Source organism: Crocodylus siamensis, chromosome 7 (assembly GCF_052110815.1).
Source record: "Crocodylus siamensis isolate JL-2025a chromosome 7, ASM5211081v1, whole genome shotgun sequence".
Lineage (NCBI taxonomy): Eukaryota > Metazoa > Chordata > Crocodylia > Crocodylidae > Crocodylus > Crocodylus siamensis.
The window spans coordinates 51,157,255-51,169,429 of record NC_143401.1 but is presented as its reverse complement, the minus strand read 5'-3'; the positions used below and the strand labels follow the sequence as shown (position 1 = coordinate 51,169,429).

The window sequence follows — 12,175 nt, the reverse complement described above, 5'->3', positions numbered from 1 at the left end:
GCAAATTATGAGACATCCTGAGGTCCATTGATGATTGACATGGATTCAACAAGGGAGGTGATAATGTTGATGTTAGGTACTCATTCCACTGGTCTTTCGATTAGGGAGAAAAAGCGATCTTTTTAAGCAGCACAGTCAGGAAAGTGACAACATAGGTATAAAACTAGTACAAAAAGTGTTTCAGCAGATAAATACATGAATTGAGGCATTACATAATTGCCCCTGTTTGGCCTTTGGTACATGGATGCAAGATTTGAGCAGGCCATTACTTGTCACTTTCTACTTGTACTGTGTGTATTTGAGAGGTGCTTGATCCAAACACCAGTTGAAAATACCTTGCTTCCGTATTTCCTTCACAACCAAGGTGCTGTAATTCATAGTGGAGAGGATTGTGGGATGGACTATTGGCCTTATCATCATTATCTCTAATTCCATACAGAAGATGGATAAGAAAGACTGTGTAGATTGGTCTCAGTAGTAGAAACTGGTACTTAGAATGCATGAAAATAACTGCTTCTCTCCTTTTCTACTTCTGTTACTGCATTTCATTCACTATAGTTGGTTTTTCATATAGGGCATCCATATAAAGTCATGAAAGTGTGGATACTAGTGTCTGTTTTCCAATTCATTTTGCATTCTTTTTTCTACCTTTGTATGTGAAAATTGCTGTATATTTTCTCAAACATGTATTTTTCTGTGAAAGGGGTCCATATACTTCTCTACATATTTAGCAGTTTCTTGAGACTGATGCTAAAGAGAAACCAGCTTTACAAGCAACTGGAAGGCTGTGACCTCCTGTATCTGTGATAAGGAGAATACTTTTTTATTGCTACTCCAATTTACAAGGGAGTGTATAATATAGCCTTCTATTCAGTCTATGCCACACTATTAAGAAGATGCTACGGTTTCTGTTGTTTAATCGCTACTCCACTTGCAGAGTTCTAGATTGGAATTTCTGAGCTTTGCTTTCTGCAAAAGAATGTTTGCTAGGTTTTGAAAAAGAGATCACTGAAAGAAAGCCTATAAGATGAAGCTAGTTAACTTGGTCACAAACATCTTGTCACTGCTCAAGTTCAGGACATGGTGAAAGAATTTGGAACAGTAATTCATGTAGGGATGAGAAATTCTGGTGTCAAAACCAGTTAATAGGGGAGAAAAAAAACCCATTTGTACAGCAGAGGTTTCTCCCAATGAGTTGGATGTTCTGTTCTACAAGGCGAGATGGGGCAGTGGCTGTGTGGGTGTCATGTGGCTAGAGCCAGGCCTCACTGACCTGTGCTGCACAGTGGGGGCTCTACCACAAGGCCCCAGTGACCCAACAGCAGCTGTTACTGCTGGTGAGTGTGGGGCTTTTTTTTTTTTTTTAGCCTTGGACTGCTGGGGCTGGGTGGGGGTAGCAATTGGGGAGCTCTGCTGTCCCGTGCTGAATGGGGGGATCTGCCACATGGCCCCAGAGCCCCCACAACCCCTGCTACTAATGGCGAGTGTGAGGATTTTTTTGTTTTTGAAATGGGAGGAGGCTGCAGTCAAGGAAGCAGCCATTTGGGGGCTGGGGGTGCAAGCAGGGGATGGGACCAGGTAGGGCAGCCATTGTGGGATCTGGGGAGTGGGCAGAGGGTACAGAAAGGCAGGGCAGCCATTGGGGGGGCTGGGAGTGGAAGCCAGGGCTGGGTGGGGCAGCAGGAGCTGGCAGGGGATAGGGCCAGACAGGGTAGAAATCTAGGGGCCTGGGGGAGCAAGCAGGTGTGGGTCATATAGGTGCTGTGGGGGGGTGGCAGCTCCTGTGTGGGTCATGTGGCCCCTGTTGAGGGGGTTGTAACCCCTGTTGGGGGGGCTGTAGCTCATGTGGGGGTCTGTGGCCCTGGGGGCTTAGTCCATGATCTTTTCATGGGGGTGCACTCTGTGGGGGACAGGGCACCCACCCCTCCTGATGATTCCCTCAGCACAGTCTCCCCAAAATCCACCCACACCTACCTACACACCCCATAGCCCCCCACATCCTTCCACAGCCCCCCACATTCTCCCACCCCTTCCTACGCCCTTCCTGCAAACCCCACATCCCCCCAACACACACCCTGTGTGCCCAGCTGCCAGACAAGATGAGACCTGCTGGCAGGAGCTGTGGCTACAGGGGCAGCTGTCCCCACATCCTGGTTAGTGAAGGGGTCATAGGGAGCTCTAACTGCTGTATGGTAAGAAAACTAAAAGCAAACAGCAAAACACATAGGTATTTAGAATTCATTTCATTTTGATGTTAGAGACACTGGTAGGCTTCCAAATTGCTTTAACACTGTAGACATATCAATAAAACATTGCCCAACTGATCACTTTCTCTCTGTGTGTCTGTCTCGCTCTCTCTGTAATTTTAGATAGTGGTCTTTTCTTTTAATAGTGGAGGAACATGGATTTTGGGGTATTTTACACAGTGGCTTTAAGATTTTTTTTATCAGGGATATTTCAGTTTTCAAATAGGGGACACCAGAATTCCTGCTAGGAAGGCAAGTGGCAGGAATCAGGCAGACGAGCCTGATCAGAGCTGGCACATTGGACCCAGCTGAAGGTGGCTGACCTCCTGGCCAGTTGGGGCCATGGGGATATGCTTTGACAGCTCAAAGCAGGCCACCACACTGGGAACATCTTCCAGGCGATAGCTGCCCAGATGGCCGGGCAGCAGGCAGTCATGTCAGTAGTGCTGCACAATGGCCATCTCTGTAGCTACAGCCCACTGGCAGCTGCCCCAGAGGGGACAGATGCCTCTAACTGACTGCAGTCCCCACCTGGATCTGGCATGTGTGCAGCAGGTCACAGCTAGACCAGACTGCTGCAGTGGGTAAAGTGTGCAGGGAACTCTCAGGGCTGCTTCAGCAGTCCAGATGGCTCAAGGGGTAACGTCCTCAGGTATCAATTGGCTGGGTCTCAGAAGTTCCTGAGAGTGAGTAGCCCTGAGATACTTGCCAAAAGTTCAAAAGACAAATGATAAATACTATTGAAAATAGAAACAAAGTCAATTATACTTAGGAATAGACAATTAAAGACAGGCTTGACCTACAAAACCTAGGTTTGGATCTGGATCGACTAAAAATTCATGGGTATTACATTTCAGAATTTCATTTCACATCATTATAGAGGTAAGGGCCATTTTTTAAATTCAAAGGTTCTGAGAAATCTGTTTTGGTGCCTGGGTAGCTTATATCCAAAGCTTATGTTCAATAATGTCCAATGATTTTGTCAAAAAAAGAAAAAGAAAACAAGAAAGAAAATACTGTCTGACACACACAGATGTCTTCCAAATCAAATCATTGTATATTTCAGGCAAAGATGACTCAGCTGCCAGAGGCTGAAAAAGAAAAGATAGCTGAGCAATTGGCTGACTTGAAGAAAGTCAAGAGCAAGCTTGATGCAGAGATTGAAATATGGGATGATACCAGCAATGACATCATTGTTTTAGCTAAACGGATGTGTGTGATTATGATGGAGATGACAGACTTCACAAGGTAATTATACATAAAATAGTCTTCAATATTTATAACTGTTAGAGGCAGTTGTCATATTGGTAAAACAAGGGATACTAAAATGTTGTAATGGCAAGTGACAACATCTTTGTAATGAATCCACTATAATTGAACTTTAGAGCATTAGATTTGAAGTACTGAAACCCCAAAAGGGTTGTTTTAAGCTTTGTATGATGTTCGTCCTTGAATGGAAAACCATGATTTCTATCTGTCCTCTTTGGGGTTTGTTGTACATTTTGCTCAGGGACATTTTCTCTAGTTGATCCTTTTAGCATTTGAATTTTTTATTTTCTATTGAAAATGATAAAGTGACAAAGTAATTTAAGTTTCCTAGTTAGAAAATAGCTCATCTTAAACTTTATCCTATTTGTATGACAGATATTACTTCTGTAAAATGTACCGTAGCAGTATACAATGGCCATGTATACAACATGAACTGTATAGGACAAATGACTAGTACATGTGCAATTGGACTGATTGCTTAATTTCACATTTTCATAACAGCTGAAATGGGATTATTTTACCTTGTTACATTATGCTGTATTATGTAGTATCCATGCTACTGTATGACAGACAGATTTGAAAGAGGACATTTCTCACTGGTGTCATTATAGGTTACGTGGTTGTTGTACTACCTGAAGCAGTCTGTTTTAGAAGCATATTGTCTGTTGCAATGAATGTGTAAGCAGTTATTTTCATAGTTACAAATATCAAAGGAATTGTTTATACCTGTTTATTAATAAAAATCTTATGGGTAAAGGTGGTGGAGCGGGGGTGGTGGAGTCTCAGGTGGTGGAGTGGGGGCCCCAATGGAGCCTTACATGGAACTTCTTGTTCCGTATGGGGAAAAAAAAAATAGCAGACCTTTCCTGCAAGCGACAGGAGAATTATAAGGCACCAAGGACCAGATCCTCAGTTAGTGTAAATCTCGATAGCTCTATTTAGTTCAAGCTAAACCAATTTGTATCAGCTGAGGCTGTAGCCATAGGCCTGCCCCACACTTTTCTATTACATTATGGTAGCACTTCTCAAACGATTCATAATTTGACAGGGTTTTAAAGCGATACCTATTAACCCTGAAGTCCACTACCTCTCAATGTATTTTATGATGCAATATACCATTATAACAGGAAAAGATACACTGTGAAGTCAGAGACTTTATAATTAAAACCTGTCTAGTTGCACCTCTCAAAAATGATTTAAATTAATGGCCTTTGATTCATCAAGATTAATGGAGTCAATTTCTGCTTTCAGTTTTGCCCGTATGGCTCTCAGACCTCACTGTGAGCTTAACTCTCATGTTCAAGAGCAGAGTAGGGTCTGTTAAATTTTGCCCTCATAGGGCATATCCAGATAAGCATGCATGTGAATCTTGCTGCATCTCAAACCCATGTGCAGGAACAAAAAACCATTTCCCGCAATGCAAATTTGTAGCTCCGGGGCAAAATTAGATATCTGGATATCCAGGAGTCAAAAAAGACCTTGGGAAAAAGTGGAGTGGGGGACAGTCCTGGATCATGCCCTGAGGCAACTGGAGGCCCAGTCCTCCACAAAGACAGTCTTGTAGGCAGTGAAAGTGTCTCTATTGCTGGCCTTTGCCCCAGTACTGAAGCACGCTGCCTGCTTATGTGGGGGAAGAACCCTGCAGGCAGGGCAGTCCATGTGCTGTGTGTGGAGCTCTGCCCTGTAGGGGGTGGGGGACCCACTCCTCCTAAGTAGCCCTCCCGCACACACAGTCTCCCCACACCTACCCACACACTGACCCGCATTCCCCCACATCCCCCTACCCCCTTCCTGCAACCCCCCCATATGATAAGGAAACCAAAAGCAAACATTAAAACATATAGATATTTAGGTTTTATTTTATTATGATGATAGAGACACTGCTAGGCTTCTAAATTGCTTTAATATTGTAAATATAGCAATAAAACATTGCCCATCTGATTAATCCCTCTCTCTCTTGTTCTATTTGTGGAAGAACATGGATTCTGAGGTATTTTAAAAAGTGAAGTCTGGATGCTGTTTCAGCAGTCCATTTGGCACAAGGAGTAGCGTCCCCAGATACTAATTGCCCAGGCCTCAGAAGCTCCTGTCTATTTGTGTTATACAAATGCCATGGGCCCAAGGCCCACCTAACTAACTAGTGGCCCCTATGGTGTGGGACCAATGGATGAATAACACAACTAATTCCTCAGGACAACTAAAGTAAAAACAGGATAGGAGTGATATGGGGGTCAAAGGTTCAAAATGTGAAAATAAGTGCTGTGGAGGGGAACACAGTGAGCTCACAGTGAGATCTGAGCAGAGACCCCCAGGCCGTGCCACAAGTCCTCAAAGGCATCCAAGGAGCGGTGGACACTGCCCACTGGTGCTGTGCCCAGAAACATGCACGGACAAGTGAGAGGAAAGCATCCCCACAGTCTCCAGGCACATTCTTGGCCTTCTTCCTAATCAAGTACAGGGTCCACTTGGCCAGGGCCAGGAGGAGGTTGACTAGGAGGTCCCAAGACTTGGTGGTGCCACAGATGGGGTGACCAAAAACAAAAAGATGTGAGGTGAACTTCAACCAGAGAAGGTTCTGGAAGGTTCAAGAGAAGGTTCTGGAGGTGGAGAGACTGCAGCCTGGTGCTCTTGAGGGTCATGTGCACCAAGGTCTCTCTCTGCCCGTAGAAGAGGCAGGAGAGTGGGGTGTCCATGAAGCTTACCACATACATGCCCCTGGCGATGGCTCCATGGAGGAGCCACCAGCTGAGGTCCCCAGTGGATAGTGGAATAAGTGTGGAGTACAGAGTATGGTGCCCCAGCCACATGCTTGCTGAGCAGTTCCTGCCACTTGGTGTCTGGGCAGGATGTGAGGGGGGCATGATGGATAGTGCAGCACATGAGCATGTAGAGGTGGTAGTGATGGATGGTGGAAAATTGGCCCGGTTTGGTGTCCTTCAGCTGGCTTAGGTGGTGGAGTGGGGAACACTGTGAGGCTGGGCAAGGTGCCAGCCCCATGAAAAACTCCAGTGGGCTGGAGGACACAGGGGGGAAGATACCACCATTGCACAGAATCTGGTCAACAAGGGAAAGGCATTGGGAGGTAGCCCACATCCTTCAGTAGGCTGTCATTGAAATGCCAGTAGGCCGACCCTGGATGCCCAAGCCCTAGCATGGTTTGGGCTCAGGCAAGGTGGTGATCGCTGAAAGGGGTCAGACAGATGCCAGATGAGTGGGTCCAGGCAAAGTGCAGCAGAGATATAAACCCAGTCCAATTGGGAGTGGCATGCCTGCTCCTCCCCCACCCTTACATAGGTGAAGGCAGGGGGGTTGGTAGGGTGACAGGCATGCCAGGGAGTAGTCCATCAGGATCTCCCTGAGGACACCTATGGTGGCCTGGTTTTGCTCCCTACCCAACCTGTCTTGCACATCTAGGATAATGTTAAAGTCCCTGCCAAGGACCACTCATGAGGTTTGAGGGTGCCAATGTATGTGGCCACCTTGCCAACTCTGGGTCCCCCTCAGGGGCATACATGTTCAGAAGGTTCAGGATCAGCTCTTACACAACCTTAACATCCTGGAGAACCTCCAGCTGCAGGCCTGGGGAGAACAGGGTGGCTACCTGGCAAGAGGTGGCTTAAAGATGGCTAAAAAAGACACTGCTTTCCCACTCCAGCCACCAACTAGGCTCATTGGCTGTAGTCATCAGGGTCTCCTGCAAGAATATCATGGGGTATCCTTGCTCCTAAAGGAAGGACAGCACCCAGCACCTCTGGAGACCCTTCCTGAAGCTGTGGACATTGAGGGTCATGATCTTAAATGACCTCATGGCTGGGGGGGGGGTGGAGTAGATGATTCAGCCAGGGCCTTGTGCATCTCAATGCCCAATGTGGAGCCTGCTAGTTCACATAGTGCCCTCCCATATGTATAGAGGGCATCTATGAAACTGCAGGCCCACCTATAGATCCAGGTGTTGCAGCTTTTGGACCCCTTGCCTTCCCCCACTAGAGCCCTCACAGTGGTAAGGACACTGTTAAAATCTCCCCAGGGATCCAAGACTAGCTGTACCTTCCTGACAGACCAACGGGTGTAGTCACAGTCAAGAAATGCAAGTGGCTCATCCCTGGGGGCTGTTGGAATGGAGAAGTCCACAGGCTCCATGGTGTCCTTCTGGTCCTGGGGCTCAGTGGACTCCTTAGGCAACCTTGGAACCCCCCAGTCCACTATGACCCCAGACTCTGATTGAGACTGGGAGAGCTCTGTAGCCCTTTGGGACAGGGGTGGGGGTGGGGCTCCTTCAGAAGATGGTGCGGTAGAGCTGGAGCCCTGAGGGGTCTGTGCAGGGTCCCTGAAAAGATCATCCTGTTGATTAGGTGACACCACCATGACCCCCTCTGGTGTGGGACTGGTACAGCCTGGATGTGAGGTTTTTTTGGGAGGGGGAGGGAAGAGACCCATCAGGCACCAGGGTATCTTCGGTATCTGCCTCAGGGTCCTGAGAAAGGGGACCTCCTCCCTCAGGACTCACCAGGGTGAGCCCCAGGGCCTCTGCATTCCCCAGATCAGATGGAGGAGGCTCTGCTGCTGGGCCTTCCTTTGGGTAGGTCCGCCTCAGCCTCAGCACATGTGGTTTCAGGGGGTAGGCCCTAGCCAGCAGAATGAGGGGCTTCTTCCATGGGCTCCTGTTTGGGAGTATCTAGCAGCTCTGAAACCTCCTCCATGGGGATCACCCATTTGATCTTTCCCAGGGTTGGGGTGTCAAGCTTAGCTGGGGAGGCCCCTGGAGGCTGGGATGCTCGTTCCCCGCATCTGGTGGTCTTGGGAGGGGGAGAGGAGTCCTTCACATCAGAGGGCTCCAGCAGCACCCGGGCCTTCCTCTTGCCTTTATGCCCAGAGGGACCTGCACCCACTCAGACATGGGGTGGTCCTCAGGTGGAGAGGCTTCAGTAGGAAAAGATGAAGGTTGGTGGGAGAGGGCCAGCCATGATAGGGGGGCAGGGTCCCTTGAATTCAGAGGGGGGCTTGTAGTTGTGACTGGAGTGCCAGGGGGGCCTGAGAGGGAAGAAGTGCCAGTGGTAGGGGCACTCCTTTTGCTAGTGGGACCTGTGGATGCCCTCCCCACCTGGCCCATGGGGCATTCATGATCCAAGTGCCCCAGGGCATGGCAACAGAAGCACCGCAGGTCCCCCAGTGTATAGAAAGTCCTCACCGGGGCCCCCTTATAAGGAATTGCTAGGCACCCCTCAGCCTTCAGGTGTGCTTCTGCCACTGCCACTATGTGGATCATAACCTGGTGATGGAAAGAGAGCACATGGTGGAGGTCAGGGTCTCAGCACCCCAGTGAGGGAGCCACCACCGGGGAGATAACTCTCCCCAGGGTTTTGAGCTGGGGGAGCAGGGCCCAATTGGGAATATAGGGATGGACATAGCTGAGGACCACCCTGGTCCCTAGATCTTCTAGAGGCTCAAGGGGGATGTGTTCACCCTCCACCATGAGCCCCTGCAGGAAGACAAAGCAGGATCAGACGCAGTGAGGTAGCTGTAGGGGAGGGCAGGAGCAGTCAGTCAATTAGGAAGTAATCCAGTGCAGGGGGTGTGTCAGGTGGTGCAGCAGGGAATCTCCCTCTATCCTGAGAGTGGGCAGCAGCAAAAGCAGCAGGGATGGTGGGAGCTGTCCAGTTTAGCCACTCAGGGTGTGCTTTGGTGAAAGTGGAGGTAAAGGCAGTGGGTGGCCTTCCAAGGCAGCTGGGTCAGGCAAGACACCTTCAGGCTCTGGCAATGATGGTGGGGTAGGAGGGGCCTACAGGCAGTGCAGACTCCCTCCCCAGGCTGTCCCCCGACTTCAGCTTGGTGGCAGGCTGGGCAGCAGGCCAGAACAGAGGTGAAGAAGCTGGAGTGTGGTGCAGTGCAGTGGGCCCCTCCCCAAGGGGGGAAATCAGTGTGCAGCAGAGGATGCCCCCCGTGTGGTGGGGCAGCAACAGCAGCCCAAGGCAGGAAGGGGTATGGCCAACTCACTCCCAAAAGCTCTGAGACCAAACCAGCAGCTAGCAGTAGCCAGAGGCAGGAAAGGGCCTGGCCATCTCCTCCCCAGAAGCTTCTGAGACCAAGATTGCAGCGACAGCAGCAGCAGCAGCAGCAGCAGCATGGGACAGGAAGGCGCATGGCCAACTTCCTCCCAGAGGCTCCTCCCCTAGAAGCTCCTGAGGGCAAGTGGCCTTAAGCTGCTGGTCGGGTCAGTTTTTTATTCTGCTGGGGTCAGCACAGGTGCTGGCTCCGGGCTCTAGTTCCACCTGGCTGCAGATCTGGGAGGGGCCAGGCAGGGTTATTTTGCCTCAAGTGGCACAATTTGCCCCACACCAAAGTGCATGTTTGAGCACATGCACTGAGTCAAAAGGCCCTGACTCAAATTTGCACTGCTTCTACATGCGGACATGCACATAAAGTCCGCAGTCACTGACAGTAGCGTGTGGAATAATTCACTCAGCAGGAAAAAGGAGAATACAAAAGGATACCAATTCAGTGAGAGGATATGTTTGCATAATTTTTGGTGGGGGGACCCATCATCCTCACTTTTTAACAATCCTTTACATTTCAGAACCTTGCAGAAACACCTAACAGTGGAACATTATCAAGTTGGCCATTAATTTTATCCATAAACATTACTGAAAGCAAATAAATCAGCAGCAGACAGGGGATTCAGGCATGGGCCTTGAGGTGGTGCTGCTGCACCTTCCTTTGATTTCTCAGCATGGCTTGCAATGACAGGGTACAGTGTAGCATGCATGCAGTGAGCTCCCTGCTGCCCATCATCTGTCCAGTGAGGTCTCCTCTGCCCATCATCTGTAACCCTCTTTGCAAAATCCTAGATCCATTATTGGATGAAGGCACTTGCAATGATTGCACCAGATCATTCACTGTGTTCTTGCTGCTTTGCCCATCTCTGTGTGCATCTACACATGCTGATTTAAGATGCTTTAGCCCTACACATGCTGATTTAAAATGAATTAATGGTGCACAGCTACATGTGTGCACCCTTAATGTGCTTTAAAAACAGTGATATTAGGCTATCCATGCCTAAATTTGATACCTGCAGGAACAGGTATCAAGTTTAGGTGTGAATAGCTCAAGTACATTAATGAACGTGCAGACATGTTAAGGCACATTAACGCTATATATGGACTGACTTCAGACTAACTTTTGTCTCTTGTTGGTTTGTGAACACAGCTTTAATGTGCTTTAAGGTGTATATGTGTAGATGCAAGCCTAAATTGCCTCAATGTGCATTAAGTTAATGTGCATTAAATTTAGGCATGCCTACATGCACATGTAGACATGCCCTCTGGAGTGCAAGGCAGCCAGAAATCAAGCTTATTTGTCTCTTTCAGTTTCTTCCAAGATAGCTCAGCAAAGTTAAGCCACATATGGTTCCCATTGTAGGCCACTTGGCTAAGGGAAAAAACTGGAGCTGTCACATTCATGTTATTCCTTGATCTGAAAAGCAGCTCTCCCGGGTCAGAGGCATCTAGGCAGAACAATGAGTGGCTGCTACAGATTGCATTCCAACATTGCTGAAGGCCAGAGCTTAATCATAGTATCATAGGAAAGCAGGGCTGGAAGGGACCTTACAAATTCCTGTAGTCCATCCCCCACTCAAGGCAGGATCATTCCTTACTAACTATCTCAGCCAAGTGTCTGTCTAACCTGCTTTTGAAAGGTTCAAGGCATGGAGATTTCACAGCTTCTCTAGGTAGCCTGCTCCAGTACTTGACTACTCTCATAGTCAGAAGGTAATGTATAGATTCATATATTTATTCCAGGAGTAACAACTGCAATGTTAGAAGATAGTTTGAATTTTTCCCCAAATTTTTGGCAATTCTCTAATCTTTTACTTCACAGACATATTGTAGATGAAATGAGATTGCTCGGTTTGCATGACCATATTGTATGTTATGTACTTAGATTGTAGGATCTTGATATAGGATTTTCTTTTTGTTTGGTGTCTGTGCAAGCACAGCTGATAGAACAGTGGAGTTCTGATCCATGACAAGAGCTACCAGATAATCAAATAAATAAATACTGGTAGATGCTATAATAATATCAACAATAAATAATAGTACTGTGCAGTAGGACTGTGCAAAATGGCACATTTCGCCTTGAGATTCAAGTGTTCTATGGAACAGTGTTTTTTTCCAGATTTCGTTTAAATTTGAAACAGCTCTTCTGTTTTGCTTCATTGAAACAGTGAGGCTGTTTCAACGTCTCACCCATTAGCTATAATGGGGAAGCTCAAAACAGCCTCTCTCATTTGGCAGGCAGCTGGGCTGTTTGTTTCCCCAGCCCAATCTGGGGCTGGGGTTGGGAACTCAGCACAGCTGAGATGACTTCCCAGTCCCAGCTTGATTGAAGTGCTCGGGAGGGCAACTGAGCCTGGCCTCAGTTCTCTTCCCCTGTGCTGTGATCGGCTTTCTGCAGCCCAGCAGTAGGAGATGGGGAGAGCCAGGGCTGCGCACTTGGTTGTCTCCCACCACCTCACTACTGGCTTCAAAACTCAAAACATTTCAAAATTTTCAAAACATTTCTACTAGTTTTGTTTTATTTTGAGGCTGTTTTGAAACCCTTTGTTTTGATTCGATTTTGCTGGTTTGAGCTTGAAATGAGTTGAAACAGCGTCGAATCAAATT

The 12,175-nt window shown here is 47.9% G+C and overlaps 1 protein-coding gene across 5 annotated transcripts in view; it reads left to right on the top strand.

Moving 5' to 3' along the window:
* Positions 1–12,175, top strand: part of CTNNA3 (catenin alpha 3) — a 1,496,635-nt gene that overhangs the window by 1,356,465 nt on the left and 127,995 nt on the right. For all 5 annotated transcript variants that reach the window (XM_090056878.1, XM_090056880.1, XM_090056877.1 and 2 more), the window contains one exon: positions 3,313–3,494. In XM_090056878.1, coding sequence (XP_089913004.1) covers positions 3,313–3,494 — 182 coding nt within the window. The remainder of the gene's footprint in view (positions 1–3,312; positions 3,495–12,175) is intronic.